This window comes from Choloepus didactylus, chromosome 9 (genome assembly GCF_015220235.1).
Source record: "Choloepus didactylus isolate mChoDid1 chromosome 9, mChoDid1.pri, whole genome shotgun sequence".
NCBI classification, from domain to species: Eukaryota; Metazoa; Chordata; class Mammalia; order Pilosa; family Megalonychidae; genus Choloepus; species Choloepus didactylus.
Genome location: NC_051315.1, coordinates 42,433,726 through 42,446,657, shown reverse-complemented (window position 1 = coordinate 42,446,657; position 12,932 = coordinate 42,433,726). Strand labels below are relative to the sequence as shown.

The 12,932-nt window shown below is 35.6% G+C and overlaps 1 protein-coding gene across 3 annotated transcripts in view; it reads right to left on the bottom strand.

Moving 5' to 3' along the window:
• Positions 1-12,932, bottom strand: part of GALNT13 (polypeptide N-acetylgalactosaminyltransferase 13) — a 574,420-nt gene that overhangs the window by 53,353 nt on the left and 508,135 nt on the right. For all 3 annotated transcript variants that reach the window (XM_037849905.1, XM_037849906.1, XM_037849908.1), the window contains one exon: positions 4,669-4,767. In XM_037849905.1, the coding sequence (XP_037705833.1) occupies positions 4,669-4,767 (99 nt within the window). The remainder of the gene's footprint in view (positions 1-4,668; positions 4,768-12,932) is intronic.

The window sequence follows — 12,932 nt, the reverse complement described above, 5'->3', positions numbered from 1 at the left end:
TATTCTGGAAAAGGCAAAACTATAGAGGCAGTTGCCAGTGGTTGCCAGAGATTCATGTGGAATGAGGGAGAGAGACGAATAGGTGGAACATGGGGCATTTTCAGGACAGTCAAACTATTCTGCAGGTTACTGTAGTGGTGGATACATGACATGCATTTGTCAAAATCCACAGAACTGTATAAATACAGAGTGAACTTTATTGTAAACTATGGAGCAGAGTTTATAACAATGTATCATATTTTTCATCGACTGTAACAAATGCACCACACTGTAACTAGAGGTCAAGAATACAGGAAACTGGGGAAGGGGTTCTCTGGGAAGTTTCTGTACTTGCTGTTCAATTTCAGTTATCAGAGATAATTGATAATAAAGCCTATTGATAAAAATAAAAGAAGAAAAACCTTTGTGACAGGGTAAATGGTTAAGGTAAAATTGGCAACAAACATAAAGCACCTTTTAGAAATGTAATTGAGTTGAAATGCTAAAAAAACAAACAAAAAAAACTGTTAATATTTGTTATGACTTTTGTGTAAAAGCAGGACAGATAACTGAATATTTTTATGGGCTGGGATACTTTTAAATCAAAACTAAATGACCATAAAAGTAGACACTACTTTCATGATAACATAAAATACTAGCAATAAAAAACAGGGAGAGTAGCTCTGAAAGTAAATCTTAAATCTGTTCTTTTTCAAAGTGAACAAGATAATAATTTAAACATATCTCTAGTATTTAATATCCTGCAAATGTTTCGTTTCATCAAAGCAGAAATCACAGTAATTGGGTTTATGTGATGGTTTAATTTCTTCATAACATATATTTGTTAGAGTATCAGAGGAGGTAGTTCATTTTACTGAGCTGATCGATACATTAGGAGTGCTGCACTTTTATCTTGCTACTGGCATTAATCACTTTATGACCATTTTATTTTTTACTTATAGAAGTAAAAAGTAAATTAAATGAGGACATATATGGATTTAATAAGGAAAGAGAATAATTAATGGTAACAGACCAACACATACTGAGCGTTTAATAGGTGCCATTCTTAGTGTTAACTGTTTTACAAATTTTACAAATCTTAAGAGCAAAAATGGAGGGAGAAACATATTTTGCCCATTTTATGGTAATCACATATTAAAGCTTAAAAATATTAAGTCCCTTATCATAAGTTACCTAATTAATCAGCTAAGTGTGATGCTACTAAATGATATTCTTTTATTCTCAGCAGTTCATTCTCTCCAATTTTATTTGTTTAATTATGAAATACATATGTACAAAAAAATATGGAGTAAAAAGAAAAAAATTCTATTGCAACTCAATCTTCTCTCCAGATTACTTTCTTCCAGATAGATTTCTATACATTTCTAGTAGATTATATAGCATAAAAACTCAAAATTTTTCAAAAATTCAAAATAAGCTGTACTGTGGATTTTTATTTCCTCTTTCAATTTTTTGATGACATACATGTAGCCCTCCCTCAGTCATTTTGGTAGCTATATAGTATTCTATAGTCTGGGTAGACCAGGATTTATTTATCCATTCTCTCTTGGTAAATATTTAGTTCTTTCTATTGTTTGTGTTATAACAAAAAAGGCCCCATATTCACGTGTATACATATTTGTGCACATTAGCAAGTATTTATGTAGATAGAAATAAATATTGCTTTTAACTTCTATCTTTTCATTAAGTTGGTAATACATAGACATTAGAATATATGTAGGCATGAGTTTTTTTAATTGTTTATTTGTTCATTTTCTTTATGTATCCCTGAAATTGGTATCTTTATATGCTTTCAATTACTATGACAATAAAAGCTAATTATTGCTTCGTAATCTCTACATAGTACTAAGGTATAAATCCATTGTTCTGACAACGCATTCTTCCATTCATTTACTTGACTAATCTTTACTAAGAGCTTACCATATCCCAGGCACTGTGTCAAATGCTGGGGCTGACAAGAGGAGTAAGATATAGTCCCTGCCAACAAGAGCTTACAATGGAGTGGTGTAGCTTATTTCTGGATATTTCAAAACTTGAACATGAATGATCTAATTGTTAACATTTATGACCCAGGTGTTTGGTTTTAAACACAGCTATCATTCATTTGAATGTAATTTAAAACATGGGTATATAACTGGTTACCTTTTTTAACATGGACTATAGCCCCTTAATGAATTTATGTGGATGACTCATCTGCAACACTTTCCTCCTTCATTTTTATCTGCATTAGAATTAGAATGATTTCATAAATAATATTTGGGTTTAAAAACAATTCTATAGATCATCATAGTGTGGGTGACTAGTTGATTTTTTCACAATCTACTGAAACAAATTATGGCAGATATTTCTAAAGGTCCACCCAACATCCATGCTAACTGAATTGTGAGGAGCAGCCATGTGTGAGTGTGAAGTACAATATCCACTTGCCATTCCTCCTTGCACTAGGGGTGTCCAAGAAACACGTCTGACCAAAGAGATACACATGGAGGTATGTTGAGCCTCTAGGAAGGCTTTGCTTTCCCAAAAAACAGGCAGACATGGCTATTATAGCTGTCCAGTACCCTCACTTCTTCCTGCCTTGAATATGGTCATGATGTCAAGTTTCAGCAGCCCTCCTGTGACCAGCTGATGATTAAAACCACTTCTAAGTACTGAAGAAAAGAAGCAAAGAGTCTGGTTTCCTGATGGAATTACTCAGGACCTGAACAAATACCAGCAACTATCTTTAAACTTCTTCTCACGTAAGAAATTAAACCCCTATGTGCTTAATCCGTTGATAGTTTTTTTTTTTTTTTTTTGCTATTTCCAACTAAATTCATCAGGAATCTATTGGGTTTTGGCAGTAGAGGCCTTTCACCTTCATTGTGAATCAATATAACAATAAGTTCAGCTGTCTTTTGAGTGCTTTATCATTGCTCTATCTTGTTTATTCTAACACTCTCCCATAAGGTCACTTTTACAAACTATGAGTTAGAAGGTTTGGTTGAAATATTTCCTTGCTTAAATTGAAACTTTGGCATGCTACTTGGAATTTTAATAAGTAAGCTTTTTACCTTACTGTTTTTTTTTTGTTGTTTTTTTTTTTTTTTCTTTTTGAGCCAGAGAACTTCCTTTTAAAATACTCCATTGTTTCACACAGGCCCTGTTTGAAATATGGATACCAAAATTCAACAGGGCCATTTTCTTGCTCTACAGCACCAGATTCAACATATATTTTTCTATGGAATCTTGGCACATTCAGCTGCAGCACAAATAAAGCTTGATATATGTGAGCAAAATATCTTTTGCTACCTCACTTCACTCTATCCCAGAAACTCCACCATACATAAAGAACTCACTGATGTGATTCTCCTCCACTTCTATAGACAACTTGTGGAGGCTCAACTATTTCCAACTCTGCTTTGTTGTTCCAGTTCCCTGAGATTCCAATTTCTACCTCTTAAAGCAGCCAGGGCAGCAGGCTGTTCCAGCCAAGAAGCAAAGCAAGGCAGCCACACGTGGCCCACTTTGCAAAGCCACTTTCCAATGTTTTGTAAGAGCACAAATATCCTTTTTATAGTCTGGTAAGTATCTGATAATTTATTGGACTGTCAATAAAAAGTGCTGTCTTAGGCTTTTAGTCAGTTAGCAATCTTGTTTAACAACTAAATTTTCACCTAGGCCAAAGGGCATCTAGATAGCCAAAGCCAAACTGTAAGCAATGTGCTTACCCATGCATTTTTAAATTTCATTGAAATTCAAAAGCTCCTAGAAACCGTGATATATATAAAGATTTGTAAAATAAATTTAGAATAATCACCATTGGGAAGGCATCGCCCTTGTTGAGGGATTATTTTGTATTATTCAGGTAATAAATTAAAAGTAATAAATAAAGTAGAAAATAAAATGTAGTCCTCATTTGTTTTGTTCATATGTGGTAATGAGTCTAAAATATTTTGCTTTCCTCGTTAACTGTAAGCTCATTGACAGTGCTGCCTTCTTTTTTCTTCCATTTTTTCAGTTAGAAATCTTTTTTCCTTTTAATTGAGTATTTAATTCACACCATTTTCTCTCTTGGCTGTTATTCTGGTAGCAATAGGTCCCCTCCTCTCAAGAATCTGAACCGGCTGAGACAGAACCAGTGTTAACAAGGAGCAGTGATAACCAAACTTTCCCTTCACTTAGAAACGGATTGTGAGTCAATGGTGGACAGGTCTACCTTTAAAATGTAGAAAACCTGGAATTCAATGCAAAAATGGAAACCAAATTATATCAGGAATGAAGTATATAATGACCTCATACTATTTCCTCATATACTCAAGGTCAAGATGGTTTTCAAAAAATAAATATCTGATAATCTGGTCTCTTCTTTCAGGAATGGCCCCATTCCAGCATTTTTAAAGGAAGATGTTTTCGTTTCTATTTCATTTCCCAAAGGGGTATGGCATGTACTAAAAGGGATATAATAGGTCAGAATAAATCAAGTGTCGTCATTTTTATTAAACTTTTTTGTGTTCTCTTAAGATAATGGCAACAATAAAATAGCTAAATTAGTTCTTGTTTGACTACCCATTAACTTTCAAAACTTTAAGACCTGACTGTTACTAGAATGTGGGCCATGGTCTAAATTGATAGTTTTAACAATAATATTTTTCTCCAAAAACATGAATCTGACAAAAGAGAGTTTACCTGATTTCCTCCCATACCATGACAGTTGAATATACCCACTTTTTCATTTTCCTTGCGGCCCATGTTGTCTAAACATTGATTGGTTTCAACATTTCTTACCTAAAGAAAACAAAAAGATAAAAATGGAAGAGTAAAACATAAAAATCAGACATTAAGTCAGAAAAATATTTCTGAAATTATCAAATTGCTAACTAAATGATACAGGTTTGCAAAGAAATTTCTCCAAGAAGAACACAGTACTTTAAATGTTTCTTTTTCTTCCTGTGTGTTTGTTCCCACACCTTTCTACTTTGCTAAAATCCTACTGAAGTAAATATAAACATTATTAGCATCATTACTATCTAATCAAGAGAAACTCCTTGTTTATAGGATAATATCAGAAAAGAAAGATCTATATATTATAAATTTGGCATTCTTCCTAAAATCATTTTAAAATTAGGATAGTTTCCAAATTCTACTCAAAGAAACACAGCCTATTCTTGAACTATATGCATAGGACCATATGCAAGAAAGAGAAACAAATTGATTAAATATGCAAATTTGTGTTCTAAAAATTGTTTTATTACTAGTTGCTCCATTCTGTATATTAATAAAGATTAGTGACATTGTTTATTTCTGTGCCTAAAACATATTCCATGCATCTTCTCACATTCCTGATGCCAAGCTTAACAGAAAGTACTTGACCTAAGAAAAGCTATTATTAGATTAAATGATCTCACATTACAAATTCCTTAAAAGCAAGATTAAATTGCCAACTGCTCGATAAGGTTCATACACCATGACCAAGTGGGGTTCATTCCAGGCATGAAAGGATGGTTCAACATAAGAAAATCAATGTATTACAACACATTAACAAATCAAAAGAGAAAAATCAAATGATCATCTTAATAGATGCTGAAAAAGCATTTGACAAAATCCAACATCCCTTTTTGATAAAAACACTTCAAAAGGTAGGAATTGAAGGAAACATATATAGAGCATATATGAGTGCATATATGAAAAACCATGTATGAGCCTTTATAAGCTCATATAAGAGCATATATGAGCATATATGAAAAACCTATAGCCAGCATAATACTTAATGGTGAGAGACTGAAAGCATTCCCTCTAAAATCAGGAACAAGACAAGGATGCCCACTGTCACCACTGTTGTTCAACATGGTGCTGGAAGTGCTAGCCAGGGCAATCTGGCAAGACAAAGAAATAAAAGGCATCCAAATTGGAAAGGAAGAAGTAAAACTGTCATTGTTTGCAGATGTTATGATCTTATATCTGGAAAACCCTGAGAAATCAACGATACAGCTACTAGAGCTAATAAACAAATTTAGCAAAATAGCGGGATACAAGATTAATGCAAATAAGTCACCAATGTTTCTATATGCTAGAAATGAACAAACTGAAGAGACACTCAAGAAAAAGATACCATTTTCAATAGCAACTAAAAAAATCAAGTACCTAGGAATAAGCTGAACCAAAGATGTAAAAGACCTATACAAACAAAACTACATAACTCTAGTAAAAGATATAGAAGGGGACCTTAAAAAATGGAAAAATATTCCATGTTCATGGATAGGAAGGCTAAATGTCATTAAGATGTCAATTCTACCCAAACTCATCTACAGATTCAATGCAATCCCAATCAAAATTCCAACAACCTACTTTGCAGACTTGAAAAGCTAGTTATCAAATTTATTTGGAAAGGGAAGATGCCTTGAATTGCTAAAGACACTCCAAAAAAGAAAAATGAAATGGGAGGACTTACACTCCCCGAATTTGAAGCTTATTATAAAGCCACAGTTGTCAAAACAGCATGGTACCGGCACAAAGATAGACATATTGATCAAAAGAATCAAATTCAGAATCCAGAGATAGACCCCCAGTGCCACTGAACTGGGTCATAACAGTCTTTTCAACAAATGGGGCTGGGAAAGTTGGATATCCATATCCAAAAGAATGAAAGGGGATCCCTACCTCACACCCTACACAAAAATTAACTCAAAGTGCATCAAAGACCTCAATATAAAAGACAGTACCATAAAACTCCTAGGAGATAATGTAGGGAAACATCTTCAAGACCTTGTATTAGACGGCCACTTCCTAAACTTTACACCCAAAGCACAAGCAACAAAAGAAAAAATAGATAAATGGGAACTCCTCAAGCTTAGAAGTTTCTGTACCTCAAAGAAATTTGTCAAAAAAGTAAAGAGGTAGCCAACTCAATGGGAAAAAAATTTTTGGAAACCATGTATCTGACAAAAGACTCATATCTTGCATATATAAAGAAATCCTACAACTCAATTACAATAGTACAGACAGCCCAATTATAAAATGGGCAAAGGTATGAAAACAGTTCTCTGAAGAGGAAATACAAATGGCCAAGAAACACATGAAAAAATGTTCAGCTTCACTAGCTATTAGAGAGATAAATTAAGGCCACAACGAGATATCATGTCACACCAATTAGAATGGCTGCCATTAAACAAACAGGAAACTACAAATGCTAGAGAGGATGTGGAGAAATTGGAACTCTTATCCATTGTTGGTGGGACTGTATAATGGTTCAGACACTCTGGAAGTCAGTCTGGCAGTTACTTAGAATACTAGATAAAGAGTTACCATTCGATCCAGCGATTGCACTTCTCGGTATATACCCGGAAGATCTGAAAGCAGTGACACGAACAGATATCTGCACGCCAGTGTTCATAGCAGCATTATTCACAATTGCCAAGAGATGAAAACAACCCAAATGTCCTTCAAAAGATGAGTGGATAAATTTTATTTATGTATATATACATGATGGAATACTATGCAGCTCTAAGAAGGAACGATGTCGTGAAACATATGACAACATGGATGAACCTTGAAGACATAATGCTGAGTGAAACAAGCCAGGCACAAAAAGAGAAATATTATATGCTACCACTAATGTGAACATTCAAAAATGTAAAACAAATGGTTTATAATGTAGAATGTAGGGGAACTAGTGATAGAGAGCAATTAAGGAAGGGGGAATGTTAACCCAGTAAGAACAGATAAGCTATCATGGGTAAATTTAACATTCTAGGAATGCCCAGGAATGACTATGGTCTGTTAATTTCTGATGGGTATGGTAGGAACAAGTTCACAGAAATGTTGCTATATTAGGTTATTTTCTTGGGGTAGAGTAGGAACATGTTGGAAGTAAAGCAGTTATCTTAGGTTACTTGTCTTTTTCTTACTCCCCTGTAATGGTTTGCTTGAAATGTTTTTAAATTTTTTTTTTTTTTGATATAGTTGATTTAAAAAAAAAGACTTAACAAAAAACCAACCAACCAACCAACAAACAAAAACAATGAAAAAAATATGCAAAGCCCCCTTGAGGAGCTGGTGGAGAATGCAGGAGTATTGGACTTCCCCACCTCCATGGTTGCTAATGTGCTCACAGACATAGGGGACTGGTGGTTTGATGGGCTGAGCCCTCTACCACAGGACTTGCCCTTGGGAAGACTGTTGCTGCAAAGGAGAGGCTAGGCCTCCCTATAATTGTGCCTAAGAGCCTCCTCCTGAATGCCTCTTTGTTGCTCAGATGTGACCCTCTCTCTCTAGCTAAGCCAACTTGGCAGGTGAAATCACTGCCCTCCCCCGTACGTGGGATCAGACATCCAGCGGAGTGAATCTCCCTGGCAACATGGAATATGACTCCCGAGGAGTAATTTAGACCCAGCATTGTGGGATGGAGAACATCTTCTTGACCAAAAGGGGGATGTGAAAGGAAGTGAAATAAGCTACAGTTGCAGAGAGATTCCAAAAGGAGCCGAGAGGTCACTCTGCTGGACACTCTTACACACAATATAGACAACCCTTTTTAGGTTCTAATGAATTGGAGTAGCTAGCAGTAAATACTTGAAACTATCAAACTACAACCCAGAACCCATGAATCTTGAAGATGATTGTATAAAAATGTAGCTTATGAAGGGTGACAATGTGATTGGGAAAGCCATATGGACCACACTCCTCTTTGTCTAGTTTATGGATGGAGGAGTAGAAAAACGGGGGAAGGGGAAAAACAAACACAGAAATAAAATAAAAAAAAAAGAAGTACAGGAGAAAAAAACAGAAAACTCAAGTCTACTTCATGTATGAAAAATGAAAAGCTATTTTGACAAGAATTCTCTTCTCTGAAGAATGTTATTTTGTAAGGATTCTCTTTTTGCAAAAGTAAACTATTCAACTTATTCTATGTTTAAAAATGACCACAGATAATTTCTCTGAAGTTATTACATATTTCTGTTATGCCTGGACATTTAGGAATTCTAATTTTAGTTTTAACATCGCTCACATAATTGCTTGATACTCAGTGATTACACATGTCTAATTCATACTAGTAAGGATAGAACCTCCCAAACCCCCCAAAGAAAGAAATTTTTTGCTTTTCCTATTCTTATCTGAACTAAGGTCACCTTACCAAGCTGTCACTTGGCCACAAAATGAATTGTGTTGATTTTCTCCCATTGGATCACATGATGTTATATATCTTCCTCTTTCCTCTGTATTTACTATAAACTGGGTGTTGGATCTAGGGGCTTGATTCAATTAAGGTTCTATTTTTTTGTTGTTGTTATTGTTGATAAGCCTGTTCATAGGTGGTAGTGTACTCTTCTACTAGGAGCAAATAATAACTAGCTATATCTCTTTTTAAATGTTGCAGCTGGTGGTGAGCGTACCTGAAGCCATTAATTTATTTGAATTTTTAAAATGGTGATATTCTAATTCTCTTGTTCCTTTTTTATTTATTACTTGGAACACTTCTATAAAGAGAAACTTCTCATCTGCTATTTGGTTATCAGTTCATATAGAAAAGGCAAAGTAAATGCATGATCATTTCTCTTTATTTACTAGTTTTCAAAATTGATAACACACTCACTAGCATCCTCCTCTGGTGAACAATTACATTTCTCAAAAACCATTAGTAAATCCTGGATTTAAACACATCATTATTTTTAGGCCTTTCCAGTGGACAGAGATAGACATTTATGTTTTATTTTGTTTAAAAAATACATTATGAATTAAACAGGTACCTTTAATACAATTCAGGATTACAGGGTTTTTATTTAATCTCTTCTGTTTTGCATATGTATCTTCTTTCATTTAACTTGGATAACTTCTTAAATGATAGACTGTTAAATACTCATTGCTTAATCTCATGACACACACACAAACACACACAGTCTCAGGATAATAATGCGAAGATTATGATTGCTGAAAGTGATAGTCATATGATTGTGTCTTAAAGTCATGTTAAAGTCATTTTTTTTTTTTTTTTTTACAACTTAAGACAGCACTTCAGTGAGAGGTACAGATACTTAGTTGTCTCTAGGAGTTCAGAAAGGGAACAGAGTCATGATAAATGAGTCAGACAAGTTTTACAGAGGGAAAAAAATTGGGCTGATGTTCTTTTAGTTACATACTGCCAAGATTCTCAATTATCCACCCATTTCCTATCTCGTGGACTATCTTTTGAATGCTTCCATATTGTTGCAGGTCAACTTCTTTTTCTGCCTCTTTTCCCCCATTAGAGACGCCACATGAGACCAGTCTGATAGCAACAGAAGCTTCCTGTTGGTCAGCAATAGGAGAAAATGTGGGACAAGCTTGGAACCCAAGCGTGAAAGGCCTTGAATGTCAGGTTAAGGAGTTGAAGTTACATACAGGTCAAAGACAGCCACTGACTATTTTAGGCAGGGCACTGAAATTTTGAAAATCCTGATTTATGGGGGCATTGGTGGTAAGGTTCAGTTTGGCTAATGAAGGAAGAAATTATTTGAGAGGCTATTGTAATAATTTAGTGGGGAGGTGATGGAAACTAGTTCTTGGATAATGGCAATGGGAACTGAAAGAATGGGACTTACTAAGAGACATACCAAGGAAATTATAGATAGACTGACTGTCTTGACATGAGATGGAGGGAAATAAAAGCTAGAGAGGAATCAAAACTTCACTTAGTTATTCAACAAATATTTACAGTGTGCCTCCCACATTCCAGGCACTGTGACAGGCACTGGGAATAGAGCAGATAACAAAACATAAAAAGTCCTTGCCTTTAGAGCTTATATTTTAAAAGGAGAAGCAGTCAATATACAAATAAACCAGTAAATACATATCAAGTGGTGACAAAAGAAAGCAGGGTAAAGGGGATGCAGGTGCTGGGAATGTTGCTAATTTATATAGGGTCCAAAGGGAAGGCCTCCCTGATAAATTGGCATTTGAACTGATTCTTGAAGGAAACAAGGTATTTTGTAATGAGGGAAGTATTTCAACAGAGGAAACAGTGTGTGTCTAGACCATGAGATGGGATGTGCTTATCTGGTTAGAGAAACAGCAAGGGAGCCAGTGTGTCTTGATCAGAAAAGGAGAGAGAAAGAGTGGGAGGAGATGTGTTTGGGGTGGGGGTGTTGCAGGGCATGGAACAGATCAGGAAGGGCTTTGGAGAACCATTAGAGGATTTTAAGCAGAGGAATGATACAATTTGACTTCTGTTTAAATAGGATTATTCTGGCTTTTGTGTTAGGAGAGGGCTGAAGGAAGAGAAATGAGGAAGCAGGAAAGGAAGACCAGTTAAGGAGGAGCCTATTAATAATCAAGTAGGAGATGATGGTGGATTGAAACAGGGTGTAGTGGTGGATGTTTTAAGAGGTGGTCAGAGTCTGGGATGCCTTTTGTAGATGGAGCCAACATGCGAGAAATAGAAGAGTCAAAGATGACTTCAAGGATTTTGACATGAGCAATTTGGAAGTTGGAGTTACCATTTAGTAAGGTAAGTTATGTGGAGGAGCTTCTGATTCTAGTCTAGTGCTGTGAGCAATCTGAGAGCCTGAGAGAAGAGACTTGCTTTATGTCACCCAACTAGGTAACAAACCCATCAGTCTTCTATTTTTTATTCAGTGTAAAGTCACTTATGTTTTAATGTCACTAGGAACATTTCCTTTTTGAGTGGTTATGCCACTAGTGGATTTAAACTTAGGTTCTTTTCTTAAAATATTTACTTTGTATTTTTAGGGTTTGCCTTTTTAAAAAGTTTTGTTTTGTTTTGTAAGTAAAATATTTGCAAGGTTCCGAAATCAAATCTACAAAACAAGATATATTAAAAGAAGTTGTCTCACCCTATAGTAACCAATCATTTTTAATTTTAAGTTTTGATATTACATTGCTTATTTGGTGGGTTTTGAAAATAAACAGATATGTAGATATTCTTGTCCTTCTTCTTTTTTAGACAAATGGTGGCATACTATGCACATTTTCCTCAATCTTTTTTTTTTTTTTTCCTTTTTCATTTAATTCTCCTTGGCAGTATGTAGAAACATATAACTCAGTGTTGATATTAGTTAATATTACTTGTTAGGATGTAACAGGTGCTAAGCAGGTACAATATAGGAGCTCAGATACAATATAGGAGCGCAGGTTAAGTCTTGTGAGGCAAGCTAGATATGGAATCTAGGAGAAGTGCAGTAGACAAGAGTCAGTGGTTTAAGAAAACTATCATGATGAGAGAGGGGAGGCAACCCCCACCACAATGAAAATTAGCAACTGTTGTGACAGTTTGTGCCAGGCACTATTCCCAGCACCTACATGTATGAGCTCATCTGTTACATCCACTCTTTACCCCCATTTTATAAATGAAGACGTTAAGATACAGAGAAGTTAAGTACTTTGCCCAAATAAGGAATGGAAAGTTATTATAATGAGTCCCGGAAATGCCAGTCCTGACTTTGAGACAGACATACTTGATTTGTCACAAAGGACGCCTAGAGATAGCAATTGAGCTCTAGTTGAAGAGAGGTAATGATAGGCCATCCAGACAATGGTGAAGACAATGGACTAAGGAAGAAAGCAACCTAGTATCATACCTGTGGGACCAGGTCAAGATTAGAAGAAAAGTGCTCTTCCTCAGCCAGACCGTTGGGCTGAGGTCGTGTATATGATTTCTTTCTATGGCACGGTGACCTTCGCTACAAACAGGGTGGGTGACAGAGTCTCAGGGAACATGGATCAATACCTTAAAAAATAGGGACACATCACCTGGGAAAGAGACAATGTCAAGGTTTGTGTCACTGTGAGGCAGTTAGAAAGGGAAGGAAGGAGGGGAAGTACCCCTAAGACCCATAACTACAAGTTCCTTTTGGCCTGCGCACACCTAGCCCTCACTCAGGTCGGCGCGTGAAAAGAACCAATGAAAAGTGCAGCTCGTCAATCCCTTATTAGCATAATCAGAGGGGGGAAAGGCCTTC